General features: G+C 39.3%; 1 protein-coding gene across 1 annotated transcript; it reads right to left on the reverse strand.

Moving 5' to 3' along the window:
• Nucleotides 1–92: 92 nt before the first annotated feature.
• LOC134884037 (tyrosine-protein kinase yes-like) lies at nucleotides 93–19,488 on the reverse strand. Its single transcript, XM_063912634.1, has 12 exons — nucleotides 18,941–19,488; nucleotides 11,413–11,720; nucleotides 9,553–9,652; nucleotides 8,710–8,808; nucleotides 8,421–8,524; nucleotides 7,453–7,602; nucleotides 6,850–7,005; nucleotides 5,566–5,745; nucleotides 4,732–4,808; nucleotides 4,319–4,472; nucleotides 2,635–2,766; nucleotides 93–1,655 (listed from the first exon to the last, which is right to left on the reverse strand). Exons 2-12 carry the CDS (start codon nucleotides 11,705–11,707, stop codon nucleotides 1,447–1,449), a joined length of 1,656 nt encoding a protein of 551 aa, XP_063768704.1. The 5' UTR covers nucleotides 11,708–11,720; nucleotides 18,941–19,488; the 3' UTR covers nucleotides 93–1,446.
• Between the last annotated feature and the right edge of the window lie 4,455 nt (nucleotides 19,489–23,943).

A 23,943-nucleotide genomic window follows, 5' to 3' on the forward strand; every position in this document is an offset into this window, starting at 1 on the left:
CCACTTCAGCCTCTCATTGGTTCAAACATTACCAGCTGACACTTAAAGGGACATATCAAATACGTAATTTATTAAAAAAAAGAACAATGGACTTTGTAAAATCACGTCTTTATTGTACAAATTCCTCTCCACCCACAACCTCCCTCCCAAATATAATTTGCAATCATGTCCATTTTATTAATAATCTTACAAAATGAGGATTGTATAATATACAAAGCCCTTCTTTACGAGCTCTGTCATCAATTAGTGTTATACCCACCATAATACTGCCCCAAAGAGTCAATACAGGAACCAAATGCAAAGATAAAAGGACTGTAAAAAACTGTCGACATTGCTATACAAAGTTTCTGCAGAGCCACCTTAGATACATGAGCAGGAAAGAGTCCCAAGCACTTCATTCAGTCATATTGTAGAAGATAGAAAAATGTTTTTCCAACCAGTTTCTATGGTGGCTTTTTTCATGAAATGTCATTGTGGCTTGGCAAGAAGCAGCAAGTCCACGAGGTTCATCACTGTTTAACTCACTGACACATTACACACTGTTTTCATGTAAGCGTGTCTCTGTGGTGATTGCAGTCAGCTTATACAACCAGGGCAGCGATGAACATAAAGACTTATGGCATTATTATAAAAAGTCCAAGCAGAGATTTATGCACGATGATAAGACAGTCAGGAAAGTCTTCCAATGAAGCAAAAAAAAAAACACAAAACATGTGATATGAATAAAATGTGATAATTCATTCGATATTAAGGAAAATGATATAAAAGGCAAAATGTTAGAAATTCATAAAATACACAGAAACACACAAACATTGCACTGTAGCTGATGAAATGTAACCAAAGTTAAGCTGTGTGGTTGTTAATCACTGTAATTGGACCGTGATAATGACCATCAGTCCCCAGAGAGCTTCTCTCTATTAGTTTAATATATTATCTCTGTTAATAATTAATCGTTCCAATGCATAATTTACCCATTTACTACAAAAGAATACAATTTGGGGTCGAGTGCAGTGTGAAAGCTCCACGTTAAACCACATAAAAGCCCAACTGTTGGTCTGCTATTTAAGATTTGTCTTTTTCTGTTGTAAGGTTTTGTCACAGCTTGTTTTTTTACAGGAATATACTTTGTTCATAAGAAAAATTCAACATGTAGCGCATTTAAATCCCAACTGAAATGATTTTGTTTCTTCCCAACAGTCATTAATGTACACGGAGATTAAATAAAGATACAAACATTTCACACAGATGTTCCTAGTACCATGATTGAAAACAAAAAAATCAGAAAGTAAAATGAAATGGTGAGAAAAAAAATCTAAAATTGGTAGAACAAGTAGTGGTTAATGCAACTGGTTATCCTGGTTTCCAATTGACTTCAATATTTAAGAGCTCATGTCTTCAAGCAAGTGTGCTTCCAGGCGTAGGGATACGTATCAGAGTGAAGGCAGGCTATAGGTTCTCTCCAGGTTGGTATTGAGGCTCTGTGGAGGTGAAATAGTCCTCCAGGAAGGACTGCAGGTACTCGAAGGTGGGCCTTTCGTCGGGGTCCTTCTTCCAGCAGTGCTTCATCATCTCATGCAGGGACTCAGGGCAGCCCTGGGGGCAGGGCATGCGGTAGCCGCGCTCCACCTGCTCCAGCACCTCACGGTTCACCATGCCTGTGAGGGTGAAATGGACTGTCAGAGCTCTTTTCTTTTCGGCAGTGGGGTACATGATTATCATAGAGACTGGAAACAGAGGGAAACAGCTAGCCTGAAACAAAATCCACCTGGGTCTCTAAAGCTCACTAATTAACACATCATATGTTGTTTGTAAATGTTCTATGCCTATCGCTTAAGCTGCATATTAAGCACACATAAACGAGTGTATTGATGTCCCTCATAAAAATTACTGCAAGAAATCATAAAGGAAAGTTTCCAATATGTGAACATTTTATATAGAGTTACGGACACCAACACCGCTTTGTTGTTTTTGGCAAGATCTTTGGCGGTATCAGTGTTTTTGATCTCCCTTCTCAGAAAGCATGTGGGTTTACCAAAGGTACCCAGTTTGTAAAAACGCAAGGGATTTCCTCAATCGCCACTGTTACTTTATTCTGCCATAGATATTTACTGAATAGACAATTATTTAAATGACTATTTCAGAACCTTTGAGATTTAGCTTCTTAAATAGATCAATATTTTAAAAAATTGATTTCCGTAAGTACACTAATCAATTTATTGTTTCAGTGCTACGTCTAATAGAAAGTGGAGCTGTGCAAAGGTGGTGCAGCACACTGCAGGCATTGCTCCCCAGGGCAGTGTCAATCTGGCAGATGGTTATAAACAAGAGTGGTGTTCAATCTCCTGATCGTCCTCCACCAGATGGCCTCATCTAATCTGTGTGTGTATGTGTGTGTGTGTGTGTGTGTGTGTGTGTGTGTGTGTGTGTGTGTGTGTGTGTGTGTGTGCTCCCCCTGCAGAGGCATAAACAACCAGTGCAGACAATGTCAGACGGCGTCACTCCAGCCTCAGACATTAACCAGCACTCCAGCGTGACGTCTCCTGACAGACTGAAAACTGATATCACCGCCCTCTGACGCTACCCTGCGGATGTTTTCACGTCCTGTGTGTGTGTGAGCATGTCACTGTCACTTACCTGGGTAGGGCACTCTGCCTTTGGTGACGAGCTCGGTGAGAAGGATCCCAAAGGACCAGACGTCTGATTTGATGGTGAAGCGGCCGTACAGCGCAGCCTCTGGGGCCGTCCATTTAATAGGGAATTTGGCTCCTGTGACGTGATAGAGAGGAGAGGGGTGAGGTGATTCCACTAGAGGGCGTATGCCTCCATGTCTGGCTTGCTTTTCAGGTAATAACAATGGCCGTAGTGACCAACGATAGGCCTTTCTCACAGCAGAGATCTGCACTTGTCATGGTAGGAAAAGTAGGGAAGCACAGGTGTTACTGATAACACTAACGAGGGCTTGAAAGAAGAGCAGCTAAATGGAATCCAGCAGTAATTAATTTAAGTATTTGCACCTGTGTTTTTCCTAATGTGACAAGTTAAATATCATCTGTTGAAAAAATCATTAAGACCTTGTGATTTTCTGTCCTCTATTCGTCTTGTAAATACCCATCAAGAAAAACAAAGTATGTCAAATGTGATGTTCAAGGACAGGAAAGACTATAAAGGATACATTTAGGGACCTGTGTTTCATCTCTTAAATGGGCATTCAATGTTTTTGTAAATTAATTGATTATTAATATTACACATTAATATACCTTTACTCCATTATTACGCCCATGTTACACTCTAATTAGACCTATATTACATCCTTGTAACACTGATATTACACCTATGTTAAACTATAATCACACTTATTACTCCCATAATAGCCCCCAGGATACAGAAACCATGAAGGGTAAAGGGGTTCTTTCACCCAAATTGAGAAAAGGACCCTAGACTTGACTTTTGTTTACCCCAAGTTCTTAGGAAATTTACAGATTTATTTGTTGGCAGTCTTGCAGTAAACAGTTTTCATTAGATCTTCTGAAGATACAGTCCTTATGTAAATTCACCAACATGTGAGGATAAATCAAAGTAAACTGGGACTGCTGCTGAATATTTTAAATGGAACTTTTTCAAAGCTGTGAGCAGCACAAACAACATGAAATTCATTTCCCCCTGTTGAACTTTCGGCTGGTACATGATAAACATCACCATGTAAACATCATTTTGAGCATTAGATAGCTGTCATCTATTTTGATCACCGCTTTGCCAAACTACTGCCCCACAGAGATGCTTGCAATAGACTCAATAGATCTACTATTTTTTATGACAGCTCATCTATTTTATATGATCATTTATCGTCCAATAATGCCTTTATTTACTTTGAGTGTTCCCCTGTCTGCCATTTACTGTGGGTATAAACTGCAAATAACTGGCATTGATGAAACAACAGGTGCTATCCTCTCTGGTTTTGGTTGTGCAATGGTTAAGACCTTTGTGCCATAATTCGAGACATCATTTTCCCACAGAATCATACCAAATTGCATATTAAAAGCAAGGCTCATAGGGATTATAAGAGATAAGAAACCCTGATGTTGTCATTATTGTAAAGCCATTACATGCAGTGCAATTTAAATGTACTTGATAATGAGAAGTTAAACTGAAAAACCTTTTAAAGCAGAAATAGCAGAGTGATTCATTCTTCCAGTGTGTGAAAAGCGCAGCTAATCAGAGTCAGCACGAGCATCTGGTTTCCACTATTATCCTGATTCACCATGACAGGGATTCATCTTTGTCCCTCTATGTGTGTGTTTATGTGTGTGTGTGTACCCACCTTGTCTGGCTGTGTACTCATTGTCCTCTATCAACCTGGCCAGACCAAAGTCGGCGATCTTGCACACCAGGTTGTCGGCCACGAGAATGTTAGCGGCGCGCAGGTCCCTGTGGATGTAGTTCATCCTCTCGATGAAAGCCATTCCATCAGCGATCTTTGAATGAAACAAAAATTGACAGCGTCTCATGATGTTTTTGGGAAATTGTGTTTTTAAGCTCCTCACACTGAAAACATCAAGCCCTGCTCTGTGAGGCATAAAGAGTAGGGATCTATTAATGAAAGAACAAAAGCTAACTGAGGAAGACATGTTTACCCGAGGCTGATGCTCTTCAGAGGCTTAAAATAGAATGCTAAACTTAACATTCACTGACACTAATTTTGCAACTGAGAAACAGAAATAATATTTGTCTCACCTGTGCAGCCATGTCCACCAACAAGGGGAGCTTCAGGAATTTGCCGTCGCCCTCTTTGAGGAAGTCGAGTAAGCTTCCTATAAAAACAAAAAAGAAACAGCGACAGTGAGAAGTCGTAAAAACAGAACAGCCATGATATACTGTAGGAGCAATAAAAGGTGTGCCATACCAATTGAATAACGTTGTACTGCTGTGGGGAATGTTCATATTTAAATGAATTCCTAGATCATTACTAGACCTGGTTAGGATTTAAGGTGAATATCTAAGCATGATTTAATTGATTTGGTGTATTTTCTGCATTAAGCAAGCTCAGTGAGATTTAACCAAACAGTATATCAACAAACTGTAGACATTCAGACAAGCATGCACACAGAAAGGCATGTCATAGAGTGAACATTTACGTACACATTAATCTAAAAAAAAACAAGCATTGAAGCGGAAGCAATAAAAAAAATCCCACAAAGCTACTGCAGTTTTCAATTAAACATCCTAGTTGCAGGCCTCAGGGAACCACAAGGGACCTTCAAGGACTTTCAATCTGTGCAGCACATTAATTAAGACATCCATAAAATTTACATTTTTTCCTTTAAGGAAATCACCATCTGACTTCAGTGCCTGAAAAACCAAGGCTGTGTGATCAGTTTTGTGCCTCAAAAGACTCTAGGCTAAAATGATGCTTTGCTTTTCTGTAAAAATAAATCTCATCAGTGTCATGTAACAGGAAACAGCTGAGTCTTGTTATTCCCCAGGGTTCAGAGTTCTGAGAAATTCAATTTAATGCTAATCATGAATTCCAGTCAGCAGCTTATAAAATCAGGTTTGTATTAGATGTACCTTTGGCCATGTACTCTGTGACAATGTAGATGGGTTCCTCGGACACCACGGCATACAGAGGCACCAGCTTGTCGTGCCTGAGCTTCTTCATGATCTGAGCCTCTTGGAGGAAGGCCTCAGGCGACATGGTGCCCGGCTTCAGCGTCTTAATGGCCACCTTAGTGGTGCCGTTCCAAGTGCCTGCGAAGACAAAGATAGGGGAGAGAACGCCCACAGGTCGCAGGGGTAATCAGTGCTGTTAATGGGCAGGGAGCGAGACATTATCATTAATTAGGTCTTGTAATTGCTCAGACATGTGCTGTCATGCATGCACTTTCTGCAGAAATGGGATGCCTAGGATGAGCTGAGTTAGATGATCTCTGGAGATACGGAGAATTCAACAAACAGAGGAAGCAACTGCAGGAAGTGGAGTATTCCCAGGATTGGACAAAAATAGACACAATAAATATAGGCATCGGAGGGTTTGTGCGTGTGATTTAGGCGCATAATCATTGCATTTCCTACATAAGTGTTATTGTTTTGCAATAACACTTCTTGTGTATGTGCAATATATACTATTTTACAGTTGCTATTATCAGCTGCTACATGTTTTTAAACTTCTAAATACTGTAACTACCACCTGCTTTTACTATTTAGTATTAGCTGCTACATGATTACTTTCATTTGTTTTACTTACTCAGTGGTTGAATGTAGTTACGTACATCTACTTAAGTGCTCTAGTTAAGTACAAACATTAGGCATTAGGTACCTGAGTATTTTAATGTGTTATTACTTTACACTTCTACTTCACTAAAAGAAGCCAATATGGAGTTACAAGTCACTTTATAGATTCAGATTTTAGATAATTAGCAATATAAGTTAACTAATACAAAAGACTGACTATAATTATAGGTTAAGATATCCAGCAGCTGTAAAAGACCTCAGCAAATAATATCATTATCTTTAATCAAAATCATAATGAAGAAATTAAATGTGTATCATTCTGAAATGGGTTATTACACACAATAATACTTTCACTTTTATTACGTAAATATATTGTGATTACAATCCTTTTGTACTTTAATTAAGTAAGAATTTGAATGAGTACTACTATTTTCTACCTTGGATGTGTAAATATTTGATTGCTCTTTATTTAATATGTTAGTATACTTAATGATTTTGATTCTGACTTATCTGGCCTGCCTTTGTATTTCAACATGTAGATAGTTCGGACAAAAAAACTGCATGATGCAATATAGCATTCTCTGAACGTGTTCCTGCGTGCCTGGTCTGCGTTGCTCTTACCCATCCAGACTTCTCCGAAGCAGCCCTGGCCCAGCTTGAGCTCCAGTCGCAGGGACTCCCGGGGGATCTCCCAGGCATCTTTAGCCAGCCCCTGGGTCTGAGGCTTGACTGTCGGGCAAACCGCGGTCAGCCTGTGGCAAAGCCCGTCGGCGTGCTCTGTGAAGATTAAAACGCTACATTACACCCAGCAGCGACACACACACACAGATACACACCAACATGAACCAGCAGGGTACAGCGTTTTAAAGGCAATCTGTTTCATGCATCGATTCATTCCATTTCATGTGGATGAATTCATGCTCTTACACTTACTTTGATGAAATATAAATGACGGGGAATTTTACCACACTGATACCCTCTCCAGAGTCAGACTAAAATGAAGCGGATAAATATAGATTTTACCTCAACTCTCCTCAGGCGAGGTTTAAAATCCAAACTGCTCCAACAATAGTTATTAAAATTAACCACTATACATGTCTCTGGTGGCTTTTGCAGGTGGCAAGGGACAATGCATGGTGGCAGCAGGTCCGACTGAGGGTCATTTTCAGGTGTGATGAAAGATGAAAACACAGAGAAAATCAAGTGTGAGTGCAAGCACCATACCTGTGTAATGTTTGACAAGCTTCTGTAGTGTGTCAAACTGTGCTCGGGTAGTGATGTAGTATCCACCGCTGTCAAGCTTGCGGATCTTGTAGTGTTTCACATTGTCCCCTTTGGTTTCATCCCAGTCTCGAATGGAGAGAGAATAAGCACCTAAAGGAGACGAGGGAAATGTTCTTCAACATTCAAAACAAAATGTCAAGTGTGGTTACTATAAAATATAGTATTTATATTTATTTTACCAATGTAAATTCCCAGATAAACATTTTTAATAAAGATTTCTCCAGATCCATGCATTCGTATTAATTTTACAGGTGCTGAATAAAGAAATACCCTTCAGGCAGTGTTCAGAACATACTGCACTGATTTTAGCAATGTTTGAGAAGGGTACATTTAGACTACATTTTACTCTCATAAATTAAAGGTTTTGGAGGCTAACCGGACAGGTTTTGTGAACATTTAATTCTGCTTGTTGGATATTTACTCTTGTCCATGTAGCACATGCTAACGTTAGCATTTAGCAAATTCAGCATTCAAAACCTTCACAAAGCAGCTTGCATTGTGTCTCATTTGCTTCTGTTAAGTCCATCTTTACAGTATTTTTTCCTGCACTAAAGTGCTACATAAATAAAGTGTGCTTGCTTGTCTGACTTTTACAAAACATGTGATATCAGCAGACGTTGCTTAGAAGAAGCCAGTCAGAAGAGCTTTAGTTTGCATTAGGTAAATGTCATCAGGTTCATATTTAGCACAAACTGTAGAAACCCAGTTTTTAGCAAAATTACTGGCTGCTTTATACCAAAATGTTTGCCATTTTAAGGAAGAACCAGTTATGTTCTGATGCAGCACTGTATCAATTATTAAAACAGGAGTTTTTTGTGTCCGTTCAAGCCTTTACAGTTCTCCAACTTCAAACCAGCTACATTATTCCATACTATTTCCACAGTACTTAATAAAGAAACTATCTTAACCTTTAGTAGTTTCACTTTCTCGTGCCAGGAAAGTTCCTCGTTGGTTTCCTGGATTCAGCAGCAACCTCTCAGCATCTTTGCGTCCCATTTTACCAAAGTACCACCTGTCAAGAAAAGCAATTACGTAAAAAGAAAAACTGCCAAATGCACAGTTTAAGAATCTGACTGTTGAAAATCACATATATCTGTGTGCTTATTGTAAGCCACGTGAGATGGGATCATGCTAGTGTTATTAGCCTCCTGCTGCAGTCCCTGTAGACGGGGTAATGAGGTTATAACAAGGCCTTACTCTTCAGCCTGGATGGAGTCAGCAGGGGCCACATAATTGCTGGGGATGTAGCCATTCCTCCCGGTATTGATGGAGCGGGCCTCCCACCAGTCTCCCTCTCTGCAGGAGGACAAAGACACAGGAGAGATGAGATAAATGACTTTATATCCCACTATGATTGATACTCTTGATGAAAAGTGGTTAATAAGGGATAATAATTAATAATTTGGTCTTCAGCCTAGTAGAAAATTATCCTCACTTTAGACAGCAGGGTTGCTTATGGTAATGATTAAAAAAAGGAACAAAGCTTTTAAAGTAATTTGTTCTGCATTCATTTATCCTGCCGAATCAAATTTTGAGCTGTCTTTAAAGTATGAGGTAGGACTGAAAAGCATCGTCACAATGGGGATTGAAAGACTCTAATCTACTTTACATTACAATGCTATAACCTCAGGCGACGTTTCTGCCACAACGTGGATCAAATAAAAGATCCACAGCGCTGTGCAGAAAGCCAGTATCAGGAAAGAAATTGCAATCAAACGCATTCATGACTACGGAACAGGTGCAGTTTGGGGATTACTGCTAGAAAAAGAGACTTTTCCTCACAATGTAACAGCTGCGGTACTTTCAAGGAAACATATTTAAAGTAGAAGGGCACCTGAAGACCTACGCCAACCCTATCTTAAAACGTAAATCAAAGTGGAAAATAAATGTTGTGTATCCACTTCATCTGCTTCAAAATGTATTGGGTTCTTTCTTTGCCCTTGCTACATCCTTTTCAACAAGGTTCATAAAACGAGGCCAGAAGGTTTTTTTTTTAATTCTGGTGACAATCAGACCCTTAGAAACTACGAGGATGCTTACGTATTGTTGATGATCTGGAAGCGGTCTCCTTTTTTAAATGAAAGATCATCAGTTGTCCTAGCTTCATAGTCATACAAGGCCACAAAGAATGTAACACCACCTGAAATAAAACACAAAAACAGACCGACATGTATTGACTGTAAACACATAACAGCAGACAACAGAGTTAAAGCAGAAGAGGAACTGCGGGTAGGAAACAGAAGTGTTTGTTTGTGTGGGTGACTGTTTAAAGGGCAATCAAGGAGGCTATATTTGTCTCGCCAAGGTCTGAGAGCTCATACTGTAGTGATTTTCTTCGGCTTATAATAATATAGTATTTTCCCTGCATGGAAATATGACTGTGACTAAACTCAAGTCACAAAGAGTCAGTATATTAAACAGGTATTCAATAGAAAATGTTATTCCATTAGCAGTTCAATGTCTAATTGTCACAAGACATCGCTCTGTCAATTATGGTATGAGTAAACTCCACTCTCCCTCCCATTCTGAACCTGTAAGACCTACTGTACAGCCACACCCCCACACAGATAACATTCATATCCCCACCGCGGACAACATTGCTGTCAACAGTAATCCCATTATCTCCTGCAGAAAGCAAACGCCATGGCATGTGCCACCTTCGCCCCTCTCTGAGAGCAGATAATCCAACGTGGCGGAGGATTACAACCCAAATCCCGCTGAAACACCTCTTTGCGCTCTTCATCGCTATAAGCTGCTCCGACACACTTAGGGTGATCAGGGATGATAACAGGGTCCGTGTTAAATCTAACAAGGAAAAGCTAGTTAAAACCACAATAGCAAGGGCATTAGCCGTGACACCGACATATCGGATCAGCATACTGACCCCTTTAAGCTCATGGTTAAGTATGTTTGCATCAGCATAGTGTTTTATTATCTCAAACAATATGTCTGTGTTTCCTTTTGTAAATGCAGATTATTCAGAAGAGTCTTGCACCACACAACAAAAATGACAAAACCCTTTCAAAACAGGACAAAATAAGATTCAAGTCTAGTGATCTACAGCCTAAACTTTTTCATCATGACATGAAATAAGAATGACATTTTCGAAGCTGGTTGATCATAACCCAAGGTTTTGGACAGAGTCGTTGTGTTGGATCAGGTGTTTTCAAATTTGAAGCCCTCAGGCAAAGAGTGGAAAGAGCAAACGTGTTTAATCACAAGGCACTCAACAATCAAAGATAGCCTTATACTGCTGTTTAACATAACTTTAAACTAAACCAAATACTTAAAAAAAGGTCTGTCCTAAAGCATTTATACAATTCTGACTCTGGAAAAGTAGGAAACAATGTAAAATTCACCAAAAAGACTGTACCTATCTGAAGTATCAGATCACACATATAGGCCACACATACAGCATAGGCCATTCTATGTGATTTATTCTAACTAATGTTATTTTCCTATACTTCCATTCACTGAACCACCCCTGAAATAGTTTGGAAAATCCATTTGGAGCACGTCCTCACGCTCTGAAAACCTCTGTGCTTGACAAAAAACAGAAATGTTATCCATCTCTGAAGCCAAGCTGCTATGAAAATGATGAAAAACATGATGGATTACACATCTGTAGCAACTGAAGTCTCTACAATATGATTAACAATAATATATAACAAATATGGCATTATAGATTGAATACCATATGGTATTATGGAAAAGCTACAGCAGAAAGCCAATTGAGGAATGCAAAGATTATGAGAAGATCAAAAAAATACATTCAACTAACTACTACAACTTGATGGTAAGCTTTACAGGAAATTAAAGGGGCTACAAAATCATGTATGCATAGGTATGTCGTTAAGCTCTCGATTAAGTCCATGATCACCATTGTATAAAACTACTCACTTGAGACGGCGCCAGAGAACGAGTTGGACACAGGGCCGGTGAAGGAGGACGACGCCCCTCCAAAGGGAGTCATGGCAGACGAGCCTCCAAATGGCATGAGGGTGTGGTTGAAGTTCCCAGTCCCAGAGCCTGAGGAGGAGGAGGGGGCTTGGTTCTGCTGCAGCTGGGTGGGGTCCGGTCCGTAGTGACCCACGTGAGGTGTGGTGATGGTGGAGTTGGGGTCTGACGCTGTGGAATTATCTGGCCGATACTTCATCGTAGGGCCTTTATCCTCTTTGCTCTTTATGCAGCCCATCGTCTCGCCCTGCCTGCACAGACACAACACAAATTCCTCAATTTAATTCCAGCAGATTGAAAAACATAACATTTCTCACTCTTGATATATATTAAGCGATGGGCCAAAGGAGGAGAGGGATTAATGATTGCAACATAAGGTGCCTGTATGTGCAGGGACTTGCGTTATGAAACAAAAATCTAATGACCTGATATTTTTCTTTGAATCATTTTGTTGTTGTGACGCGCTAAGACCATAAGCCATGAGGTAACTGGGACATATGGGTTAAGGAACAAATCCGCTTTGAACCCAGCACTACTCAAACGTGTAGATTCGATTGAGCATGTGTGTTTTAGGGTATGACAACAGCAAAACAGAGGGAAGAAAAGGCGATTATCATTGTATAGAGTTCTGATCTATTACATGGCATTGTTGTTACATAAAGAGTTCACTTGTTATTTACATACAAGTGCAAGATTAAAGCAAATGTAAAGCCTTTTTGTCTTGAAATGGAAAATATTAACTACTGCCTTGATGTGATTCAGATCTTCCCTCTCTGGGGCCCTCAGGCCATCAAAAACAGCAAACAAAGGTTACTGCAAACAAAACCAGGGGCCCAAGGGTTTAGGGGTTTAGATATTTGTTGGTGTGATGCTAAATAACCATAAAGATAACCAAAATGACCGCATAACAACACAAATGACTATATAAACGTGAAAAGAATGTCCAAAAGGACCTTTTACACAACAGAAAAAGAACAAAAAGGACCACAAACAGATGTAAAATGACTAGAAATAGATCCATAAAACATAAAAAGAAATGCATAATGTCTGTGAACAGACGCAAACCAACCACAATGATCCCAAATATATCAAAGAGATGTAAAAAGATCTCAAATACGACTAAACCACCATTTCTGAGTCGATTTTGTGTCTCAGTCTGAGGGCTGTGGTTCACCAGCAGAACTAAAGAAACACTCTGGGTGTCTTGCTACTGTGTCGAAGCAGTGGGGGGCCTTTACACGTATGAACCCAGGGGCCCATTGAGGCTGACCATGCTACAGGATTTAAAACATCCGTGTGCCTCCATCTGCGTGGTCGTCGTTCCTTCTTCTGACGTAATTTGTCCAGAGTCCCACTGAGGCATTCTTTTGTGAGGTGAAGGCTCTGAAAATGTGGATGCAATCAGACATGCTCGTAAAGAAGTCTAAGCCCAGGGAGATCAGAACATTTTCATTCTCCAAGAACAACAGCAGCACAAGGAGTTGGGCTTGATTAACTGGTGCTGACACATTACATGACAATAGAGGATTGAATTGAGATTGGATCTTTTGTAAAGTGATGTTGGATGTGAAAGCAGACAAAACAAACAAGGTTCGGAGCAGTCTTGTGGCCCAGATTGAGGAAGGAGTTACAAGATAACAGGCTATCAATCATGGGTTTGTGAAATGGAAAAGGATCAGCTGATGCACCTTTCACTGATTTAGGAACAGTGGCCTTGATGTTTGGTAGTGGAAGGGATTTTATTCCCATCGGAGAAGGAGGGGCACATTCGAGAGTTCATCGAGTTCTCCATATGAACTGCCAAAAATCAACGAAATGGGGACAAACCACAAAAGACTTCTAAGATTATCATTGCTCTTTGTAAAAAAATACAAAACCGTTGAAATATTACGTTACGGCTCGTGCTGAGCACACGCCGTCACATACAAAACCATTTTATGAGTGGTCAGTCACTAATGCCTTCCAAGAAGACCAATAAATCCAAGCTCAGACGTTAGATCTAGAGCCAATATGTGGAGAATGTTGGCATGGAAAACAGACTTTCAGTTTCAAGCCAACATTTCCGTTGACCTCCAGACAAAACCAGTGTCATGGAATGCAGAGGGCTTCACTCAGTAGTCCATTCAACTACGGTGGGCTTGTGTTTCATCATCAGACGACGACAGTCTGGCTCGTTGGGTCAGCAGTGAACTAACCACGCTTTAAAACACTGGACAGAGTCCCAGAAATATTTGCACAATAAAGTTGGGATGATCTCCCTTCCAAAAATGAGACATGAACCGACCAGAATTAAAAATGCCTTCCTTGGAAATGAAAGTACATTCATTTACAATTATACAGTATTAGAAGTGATGGAAACTTGAATGGATCATACAATTGTACTGCTGTACAAGCACCTCTCCAAGCACCAGTCCACAATTACTATTTTGATCTGTTTGGGAACTAGCCACCCTCAAGGATAGGGCTGTTTTTGCTATATGTCTGTCTGTTGGTCTGTACTGTACGCCACCTAACTGAAATGTCTTCACTATGGGTTGCTGTGAAATATTCTACACATGTTTAAGATTCCTACTACATTATAAATGCTACTCACTATGTTAATACACTTGTGCCATTATCAGGTCACAATTTGAATTTGACAAATACTTTTTGTATGACCAAATACCTGCAGAACTTGGGTTTAAGGCTAATCAGCATATGTTAGCTTGGAGGCCTCCTGTTAACGTTGTGATGTTATTATTTAGCACAAATCACCACGGTGCCTAAACTGCAGCCACAAGGCACAGGCTGTACTGTTTTTATCATTAAAAACAGAACACTTTGAGTTATTTGGCTTCTATTCAATGTAAATAAGGAAGGAATTATAACAAACATGTTAGCAAAAGTGTTAGCTGCTAACTTAGCAGCACTTGCAGACCTAGTTTGGACCTGTACTGCAAGATTTTCAAATTGTCTCAGAATCTAAGAGAAACTGTATCTCTGTAGCCTTTTTGACAGAGCATTTTCTGCTTTATGTTTTGAGTTGTAAACAGCGTTGAAAATGATAGAAATCCCCACCAGAGGTAGAGAGCTTGAGAGCTTATGTGAGCAGACAGGGCGTGTACAAACACACATGTTCTGTCTTCATTTGAGATATGAACTGCGCTGCACTACACAGATAAAATGATATCTTCTGGAGAACATAAAAACACAATATCCAAGCCGAACCATTCCCACAGAATCCAGGGTGATAAGCACAGCACCGCAAAGCAACAGAATGAGATAACATTCCCATTAGCGGCTGTATGGACATAAAGAACATGGTTTTAGATCGAGTCCAGGAGACAAACTGAGGAGGGGAACAGCATGTTGGTTGGATGGATGAGGGAGGGGAAAACCAGGCAGACAGTGCCAGCTCTACCAGCTTGAACTAGGAGGATTATGAGGATGGAGGATTTACCCTAAGAGGATAATAACAGAAAACAAAAAAGGAGTGACCATCAGGGCCTGGAGCTGAAACAGAGCCCACCCCCGACTCTAACCTGCACATGGTCATTTTGGCGTTCACTACATCACATAATGACACCTTGGAGTTTGTTTAATCTCACATCAAAGTAAGAATACACAAAAAACAGTAACTTGAATGGCACGTAACGTCAAATAAGCTAAAAGCACCATTGAAAGGTTTCAGGACATTATCATACATAGTCTTACAAATATGGGAAGTCCGGAAAAAAATGCCTGAATGTCACACATCACTGACTTTTACATCCAAGTTTATACACTTAAAAGCTTATTCCTAAACAGTGGAGCCATTTACTATCAAACCAGAGGGAAAATCTGCCTTGCTGCTAATTATAGTAACATATTCTTATTGCTGACTACATCCCACTGCCCCCAGGATGATAACATGACCTACAACAGCACATCGCATGCAAATACAAGAGATGACTTCCAGTTGCACCAGTTAGAGCCACACAGAAACAATAAGAGAGGAAGGTGAAGAGTTTGAATGAGGATGTTTATAGCTACATGTCATCTCATAATACAATACATACACAGGGGATACATCCTCTATCTGCTTGGAAATGTGACAAATGCTGACCGAAAGTTCAATCGAGACACTGATGTGGTGTTCCAAACGATCCGCTAGAGGCAGAAATATCTATTTATTCAGCCGACAACTGTGAAATCTTAATCACAAAGATGTCTATTCAATGCCACAGAAGCCTTGGCTTTAGAGAGAAAATAAAAAACAGTGTTGACTTTTGTAGAGAAACTTCTTAGATTTCTATCTCTTACTATTGGTTTGAGGGCCACAGACTACAGACATCTTTGTTTAAAAATTGACATTGTTAGCTACTGTAGAACTGATATCTTCACTATCAGGCATATAACAGTCCAAAGCTTTAATATGCTCAGTAAAAACATCAATTCTGACAAAGGAAAGCCGCAAATTCTCACATTTCAGACGCCTGGAGCGACTAATGGTTTCATCTTTGGATTCTTCTTAAATAAGTTTGTACAACTCACTTGCTGCTATGTATTGAAACGCTTCCAATACAGCCAATTCATCGAAAACACATATCTTGGAAGAACATTGAAAACCTTAATGTGTCCAGATGTTCTCCTCCATGAACTTCAGAAGCTCTTCTGACCCTTAACCTCTCTAGTCCATGCTTGTTTCCACCTAGAACACACAAAGCTTTAGAGCCTAACTGTACATATTTCCCTGTTACAGTGAAACGTTGAAACCTGCAGTCCTCTTATCAAAACCCTGCTTGCAGTTTCCTCCCCCTCTCCGACCCAAGTGTGAGAATTCCACCCAGGCTTCACAAAATGCTGATAAGACAGAGACTGACTCGCTGATAACTGCAACGATGAGGAAGTTTGGAAGCTTGCAGGTCGTGGTTCAGAATTTTAAAGAAGGCTGCAGAGATGAAGTCTAGCTGACTAAGCTCTGCAGGGTCATGTACAGTATATACTGAGACACACCTCTAGGTTTAATTTACTTCGACTAAAGAAGGTTATCAAATCACAACTTAATCAGTCTGAAAAGGTGCATTTTAAACAGGTCTGCACTATAAATGTACTAAACACTTACTTTCAAATAGCTTTCTCCTATTTGCATCTCATTTTGCTTCAACAGCCTCCACCCCCTGGGTTTTAAGTTATCTAGACTCCGATGAAGTTGACATTTTGCTGGATGAATGTCAAGCAGTCGAAGCCAAAGAGCGTGAAGGTGGAGTTCCTTCATCCATCAACCAGCAGCGTAGGTGAAACCCTGCCCAGCATCCCTTCGGACAGCTGTTAGCGGCTGACGCTGCGGCTGCAGACGGGGAGGGTCTCTGGAGCTTTACTGGCCTTCAGATCTGCAACATATGCTGCCTGCCACCATTTAGCACATTCTTCTGATGCCAAAGGGTTAAAACTGTGGCTGTAGGAGAGTCATGTGATGGTCTGACGTGAATTGTCAGAGTTTTTAAACAAACAGCATAAAAATGATTCAAACTGGGAGTTATTTTCGCACAAATTGTTAAAGTAAAATGACACTAGCGCCTTGGGAAAGAAAAACGAAATATGAAATACAATGGAAATGAATGGAAGGACTTAAGAGTGCTTGACTATTTTACTTATTAATTACCAGTGCTATTTCACCGCTGTCTTTAGCACCAATACCTCGGTCCTGGGTAAAAATGTGTCAATATCATCACTAATTTGACATGGCAAACAGTGCTCATTACTCATGGAGCAGCTTTTTGTTGTGCTCATGTGAGCTACTATGCTGCCACAGAACAGAGATCACACATATTCTAGAATAAACAGGTCTTATGGGACTACCTGGCACCTGAGTGTAGGCCAAGTGTGAGCTATTTTGGGAATCTCAGTGTGTCTTCATCTATTTGACAGCACATAACAGGGCCGGGCGTTTGAATTGTCAACATGTAATAAACTGGAAAAGGCGGTTGTCTCTGGAAGAATACAACCATCCCTCACTAGTAACAGTCTTCTCTAAAGTTAGAGACACACAAAAAACACAATTTAGGTAGAGCAATCAGCTGCTCCATACAGATTAAATGGCAAAGTAACAGATCCCATTCACTGGATTGGTAATAGCTTAATACTGACCTTATGTTTCAGAGATCTGCAATTACGTAAATAGTTTTTTTTGGGTCACTGTCCTTTCAAGGGCTCATGGTTTTCCTCATGTTACGTTAAATGACAAATAGAAGTCGTGGTATCAGATTAATACTTGGTTTTTGCAGATATCTTGAGAGAGACAAGTTTGCAATCAGCAAGACATCCTTAGGTGAGCTGTCCCATAAAGAAAGCTTCAATCAGAAATAGTATAGACACTTGAATTCAATCTGCCAGAGCAAGAACTCATCAAGAAGTCCTATAGGTCAACACAATCTATCAGTCTATTCAATGTCCAATGATGCCCCAGCACATACTCATAACACACATCTTGTGTCTTCCCCCTTTACCTTCCTTCACTCCCAAGTGCCCCAGTCCTTATATGGATTGCAGTGATTCAGTCACAGTTGTGCAGAGCTGTTCAGGATAAGCTGTATCCTACACATGACATGTTCTCCAGTCGTCTCAAGCATTTGAGTGTCACCAATCTCACAAGTCCCTGCCCTCAAAGTGGAAGTAGAAAAAGCTAGGAACATCATAAAGCTGATCAATCAGGAAGTTTGACTAACAGAATCATCCATAAATCGGCCTGAACTTCTTCTTCCTCCTTAAGCTGCTAATCATTAAACAACAATTTACTTCTGTGTTAAATATTTGAAATGATAAGGGGGCATTATTGCCTCTTGTGTCTGGAGCCAATTTGACTTCAAATGAATACAATAAGTGGGAAACAGATGCGAAATGAGAGAGAATAGTCTACAGATGTGTATCTTTATATATAAATATATCTATATCCATATATTTTCCTTTTAATTCAGTTATATTTTTTATTTTGAGAAGTTAATATTTCATGTTTTTCTACTCTTTTTTATTATTATTCAAATGATGTGCAATGCCTTTGTTTTAACATGCTACTGTAAGGAAAACATTCCACAATTTGGGATCATTAAAATCTTATCTTAATGTTTATATATAAAAAATACACCCTTTAATCTACTAGCATATTAAATGTGATAGGTCTGTTAAATGATTTATTACAGTGTGAAATATCTGTGCTTTTCTGACCTTGTCCTACTTTAAATTCTGCTATCCGATATGGTTGCATTAATATTCCTGAGGGACTTAAAGCACATGCTGCATCTTCACTGGTATTTTTCTAACCTCTGATCTGATTAATAATAAATGGCTCCAGGTTTGCAGGAAGGACTACAGCATACAGCCAGGTAGGCTATATGTGTGTGTTATTAACATAAAACACATCCATTCCTTTGTTGATGACAGGTCAGACAGGCGAGCAGCTGGCCCATCCTTACCTTATCCTGCTCACAAATAACACTTTATTAAGGGGTTTTACCTTCAGAATTCCACGTTCGTCTTATTGTGTTATCTCCTGTTTTCCCTCCTTGTCCCGATCAGATCCGGGACAAAAAAAAAATCCGAGTTATTCCAAACGGGACCGAACCTTCCTCATCCTCACTTCATGCCTCCAGCAGAGAGACTAAGGTCAGATTTAAGGCTGAAGTGAAATATGTGAGGATGGAGGACACAGTCATTGTCATCACAGAGGATTAATCCAGCTGCAGCATTACAAAAAAAAAGTGAGATCCTGAAGTGTCCCAGCTCTTTGTAGCCTCTACTTCCTTACTACTAAACTTGCATCAACCCCCACACAACAACATGGCCGACCCTGCCTACGGGACTGGAGAGGCACACAGCTGGAGAGATTGATCCGGTACAGCTGCTCCGAGATCAGCAGGGAGAGGAGGCGATCACTCGGAGAAGAAGAGCTTGGATAAAGAACATTTAAAGACAGGATAATGTCAGGAACGAGAGGGCAGAGGAGCTGCAGAGTGGAGGATCAGGAAGGCTGAAAAAAGGGAGGACTCGCAGCGTCTCAATCTGTTCCATTCTCTGACGCATGTACGGATCTCTGGCGCCCTCTGCTGGTGGACTGGTGTCACTGCATCCACACATCTGCAGATCAGATTTATTGGCCATGAGAGACAAACAAGTTATTTAATTTCTTAAGTTTTTTAATTAATTTGAGTCAGCCTGTTTTATGTTTATGATTTATGTATTTTTAGTTATTCTTTTTTTTTTTTTGATTGCTCAACTTTAATTGTATTCTTTATTTATTATGGTAGTATTTTGGAAAATATGAATTTATTGGATGAATACGATATCCTGTTTGTTTGTACTTTTATATTATTGAGTGCGTAGGGTAAGTCTGAGCTATTTTGGGAATCTCAGTGTGTCTACAACCATCTATTTGACAGCACATAACAGGGCCGGATGTTTGAATGGTCAACATGTAATAAACTGGAAAAGGCGGTTGTCTCTGGAAAAATACAACCAACCCTCAAGATTAAATATCGACAAGAACCTCTTAAGAACATCATGTTTTACAGGAACATGAGAAGGTCTTGCAAATTCCCGGCTCCACCTTTGTCAAATATTTAGTCAGTAACAGTCTTCTCTAAAGCTAGAGGCACACAGACAACATCATTTAGGTAGCGAAATCTGCAGCTCCACACAGATTAAATGGAAAAGTAACAGATCCCATCCACCGAATTCGTAAGAGCGTAATACTGACCTTATTAGCTGTTCGTGGATCTGCAATTACGTAAATAGTTTAGTAGACAGAATCTGTTCCATTCTCCCTCGCATGTACGGATCTCTGGCGCCCTCTGCTGGTAGACTGGGAGTACTGCAGATCAGATTTATTGGCCATGAGCCAAAAAAGTCATTTTATTTTTAAGTTTTTTTTATTAATTTGAGTCAGCCTGACTATTTTTCAGCAAAAAAAGATATAATTGTCCAAATATATGAACACACAAAGAATTTGAATCTCGTTTTAGATCAATCTTATTTTACTTAAACATAGAACAATTTACAGGAAAAAAGATATAAACATACAGCTTAAATGAAGACACCAAGCCAGAAAAAGATACATCAATGCAAGATGTGGGTAAAATATATGTATATTTGTGTATGTATAAATATAGGCATGAAATATATATAAGAAGCAATAATAACAAATGACAAACGAAGTCTATAAACATTTTTCTGTGAATTGTTAACACATATAAAAGTGTAAAGGAATACATATTGAAGTTTTTCATTGCCATATCTACAGTGTAACTACTCTACCTTTGAATCCTTTTGTGTTTTGTAGTGTTTGTGTAAAGTGCTCTGTAGGGTCTTCCACAGGTTATGTTCAGGGTGTGATGGGTCTGCAGCGATGTTTCCAGCATGCTGCCTGAAATGATCTAAATCACACTTCACGGATCGACGGACAGACTGGATGATAGCAGACAAAATTTAGACCAGCAGTTCCTAATTTTCATTTCAGCAAAATGTACAATAATGCAAATATATGTTGCTTTAATAAAATGAGCAAGTAGGAATATTACAATCATGGCCATAGATACTAATGACACACTTTATGGGATTTAATTAATGCAGCATCAGAGAGATCGTTATAGGATTCATAACAAAAGCTTTGACATTTAATGAAGGTTTAATTGTGAATCCCTTAATGCTTTATACAGCTTCGTTAGTGTATGTGCTTGCCTTTAGGTGTTTTTTTTAACATTATATTACTTTTATGTTGATTTGTCCATAAACCTCTCCTTCTGGTCATCGAAGCAGCACCACGAAAACACGTGATGATGTTGATATCATTTTAAGTTCCATGAAGAAGAAATATGAATGATCAAATGTTCACTGTTGTATGGTAACAACCAAATCATCATACATCAATGAAAGTCATTTAAATGTGTATTGTTTGTTTTATTACTGCATCTTCTTGCATCTCTTTTAGCACTTCCGGACAGACACACTACACACACACACACACACACACACACACACACACACACACACACACACACACACACACACACACACACACACACACACACACACACACACACACACACACACACACACACACACACACACACACACACACACCTTACACATTAGATTATAAAGGTTACTCTCTGTCAACATGTATTCTTGTAAAGGCTGGGCGATAAAATACTTGAATCATGACAGAAACCTCAATAAAACTCTTTCAACTCGACATGTCAACACCGCCAGGCGCTATAAAAAGCTATTGTGCCAAAATTAAAATGAGTCATATGTTCTTATTTGGTGATATAAATCACACACACACAAACATACACCGGCTGGCCCCTCTGTACAAACAGTAGCATATTTTCCTTTACTACACCACATGCAGTGCAAATGTTATTGATGAGTTCCTGTAAGCAGCTCTTTTTACCTTACATGGACTTTATGTTACATTTACTGGATTGTTTGTCAGTTTCATTAAATAACACCGATGTTATATATACACATGCATTCAGTGTAATATTATAAAAGTGTGGCAAGTACACATTTACAGTAATATCCAGCAGGAGATTACTGTTACACTGTCATTGCGGAAAGTTATTACGACATATTTCACTATGACTGTTACAGGAAGGCACTCATGGTGTGGTGAGTCAAGCATCAGTTTATAACTGGATCAATATTTCGCAGTTGCAATGCAATTAGATGGTGAGTAAGTGACATCCTTAATACATCAGCTAAAATACTGATAAATCAGATTAAAAAGGATCAAAACTGGTTGAAATATACCTATTTTACTGTGATACAAAGACAATCCTGATCATATTATGATTATGTGCGTAAATTAATTGAATACCCACTTAATCTAAAGTCCAAAAAGTAATTTGCCTTAATCAAAATCTTCTTTTTAAAAAAAAGCACTGTCCCATAGATAAATCATTAATTCCCCAATATTCTTAACACATTAAGATAATTAAAGCTGTGATAAAGTGATTTTGCTCTATTTACATGTCCCTTTTTAATTGACACAGTCCTTTTATTCGACATACAGTATTGCAACTATCTTGTATACGATTGTATTCGAGGTCTGTGACATTACAGTAAACACCTCCAAACACTCCGTTGCACTTCACCCTGGTTACCACTTGGGCGCAGTGCTTTCCCAGAGTACGGAAAATGTTCCTTTGCAGGACACACTTTCCTCCCATTCCTTCCCTTCTTTACCTTAAGGATTCAACGTGTTTCTCTGTGCTAAGCTAACCGTCACATGACGTCAGAGCCAGATGAAGATCGACCAGTCTGAATCACCCACTAAACATTCCACCCATGGTCCTGATACCTGTGTGTACCAAGCGCTAATGAACAGTGACTAATAAGGAGAGTCGTGAGAGCCTGCTTGTGAGGAAAGGTCAACAATATATAATGTAAAGTAACCCAACAGTTCAATTTTGAAGTACTTATACTTCAGTTAATTCTCCACTACATTTCAAAGTTAATATTCTTCGTTAACTTCTCTACATTTATTTGACAGATCTATTTTTTTTTCTTTTCAGATTATAGGTCTTCTTTGCTTGGGCCCCTAGTCAAGTTTCAGATGTATGAGTGTCGATGGTTTCATCAAATAGTTATGTCCCCTCTCAATTTCTCAAACTGCTACAGATAATGTATGGGGCTTTGTATGCCTATATTTGACAATGTAAATAGAGAGAGAGAGAGAGAGACAGTAGATGTGGGGAAATGGAGTATGGGCCAGGTAGGAATCGAACCAGGGAATCTCATGTATGAACCCATGATGGCACCATAACTGCTCAATGCTTAAATATTTACAAGTATTTATGTTTTCCAGGCAAGCAGCTAGAAAAAATAGCATAAATGTATGTGGCCGAACTCACTTCCATATCATCTCATGGCCCCTCAGATTTGTCCTGTGTCCTTTTTGAGAGACTCGATAGCTAGGTTGGCAAACACTGGACTTAAAACGATGTAACCCTACGTCAAATGATTAACAATCATTAACATTGTTGTGTTGGTTCTTTATCTTGAATTAAAAGTCATTCTCTTCCACTGCAGGAATTATTTGAATTGTTTGTGAGGTGATGTCAGGTTCCAGCACTGGACAGCTCCACAAGACAATAATAATATATGAACAGGCTAATACGTCAGCTTTTCGTCACTGTCCAATAAAAATCATGCATTTCCAAATCTATTTCTTTTGAATTTGTCAGAACAACTTTGTGTTATTATATCATAAAGCTAATACAAACATGTTTTAATTTATTCAAAGTAAGATTTGGAAATACATGGTTTTCGCATGACTGTGATATTTATGTTTTTCTTGCAAATGAGGAATAGAGCCTGAGATAAGAGAACACCAGAATGAATCAGGCATCCTGGAACAAGATGACTCAAATCTACGTTATATTGAAATATCTGGTTATCTTACTGATTCTGTCCTCTGACCTTAAAAATATCAGGAAAAATGATAAGCACTCCGAGATC

This window comes from Eleginops maclovinus, chromosome 21 (genome assembly GCF_036324505.1).
Source record: "Eleginops maclovinus isolate JMC-PN-2008 ecotype Puerto Natales chromosome 21, JC_Emac_rtc_rv5, whole genome shotgun sequence".
Classification (NCBI taxonomy): domain Eukaryota; kingdom Metazoa; phylum Chordata; class Actinopteri; order Perciformes; family Eleginopidae; genus Eleginops; species Eleginops maclovinus.

Coding starts and splice junctions, on each gene's coding strand:
- LOC134884037 (XM_063912634.1), bottom strand. CDS start 11,707: ATGGGCTGCATAAAGAGCAAAGAGGATAAAGGCCCTACGATGAAGTAT. Junction 4,809..5,565: donor CACAGAGTACATGGCCAAAG/GTACATCTAATA, acceptor TTGTTTTTATAG/GAAGCTTACTCGACTTCCTC. Junction 1,656..2,634: donor AGGCAGAGTGCCCTACCCAG/GTAAGTGACAGT, acceptor TCACCCTCACAG/GCATGGTGAACCGTGAGGTG.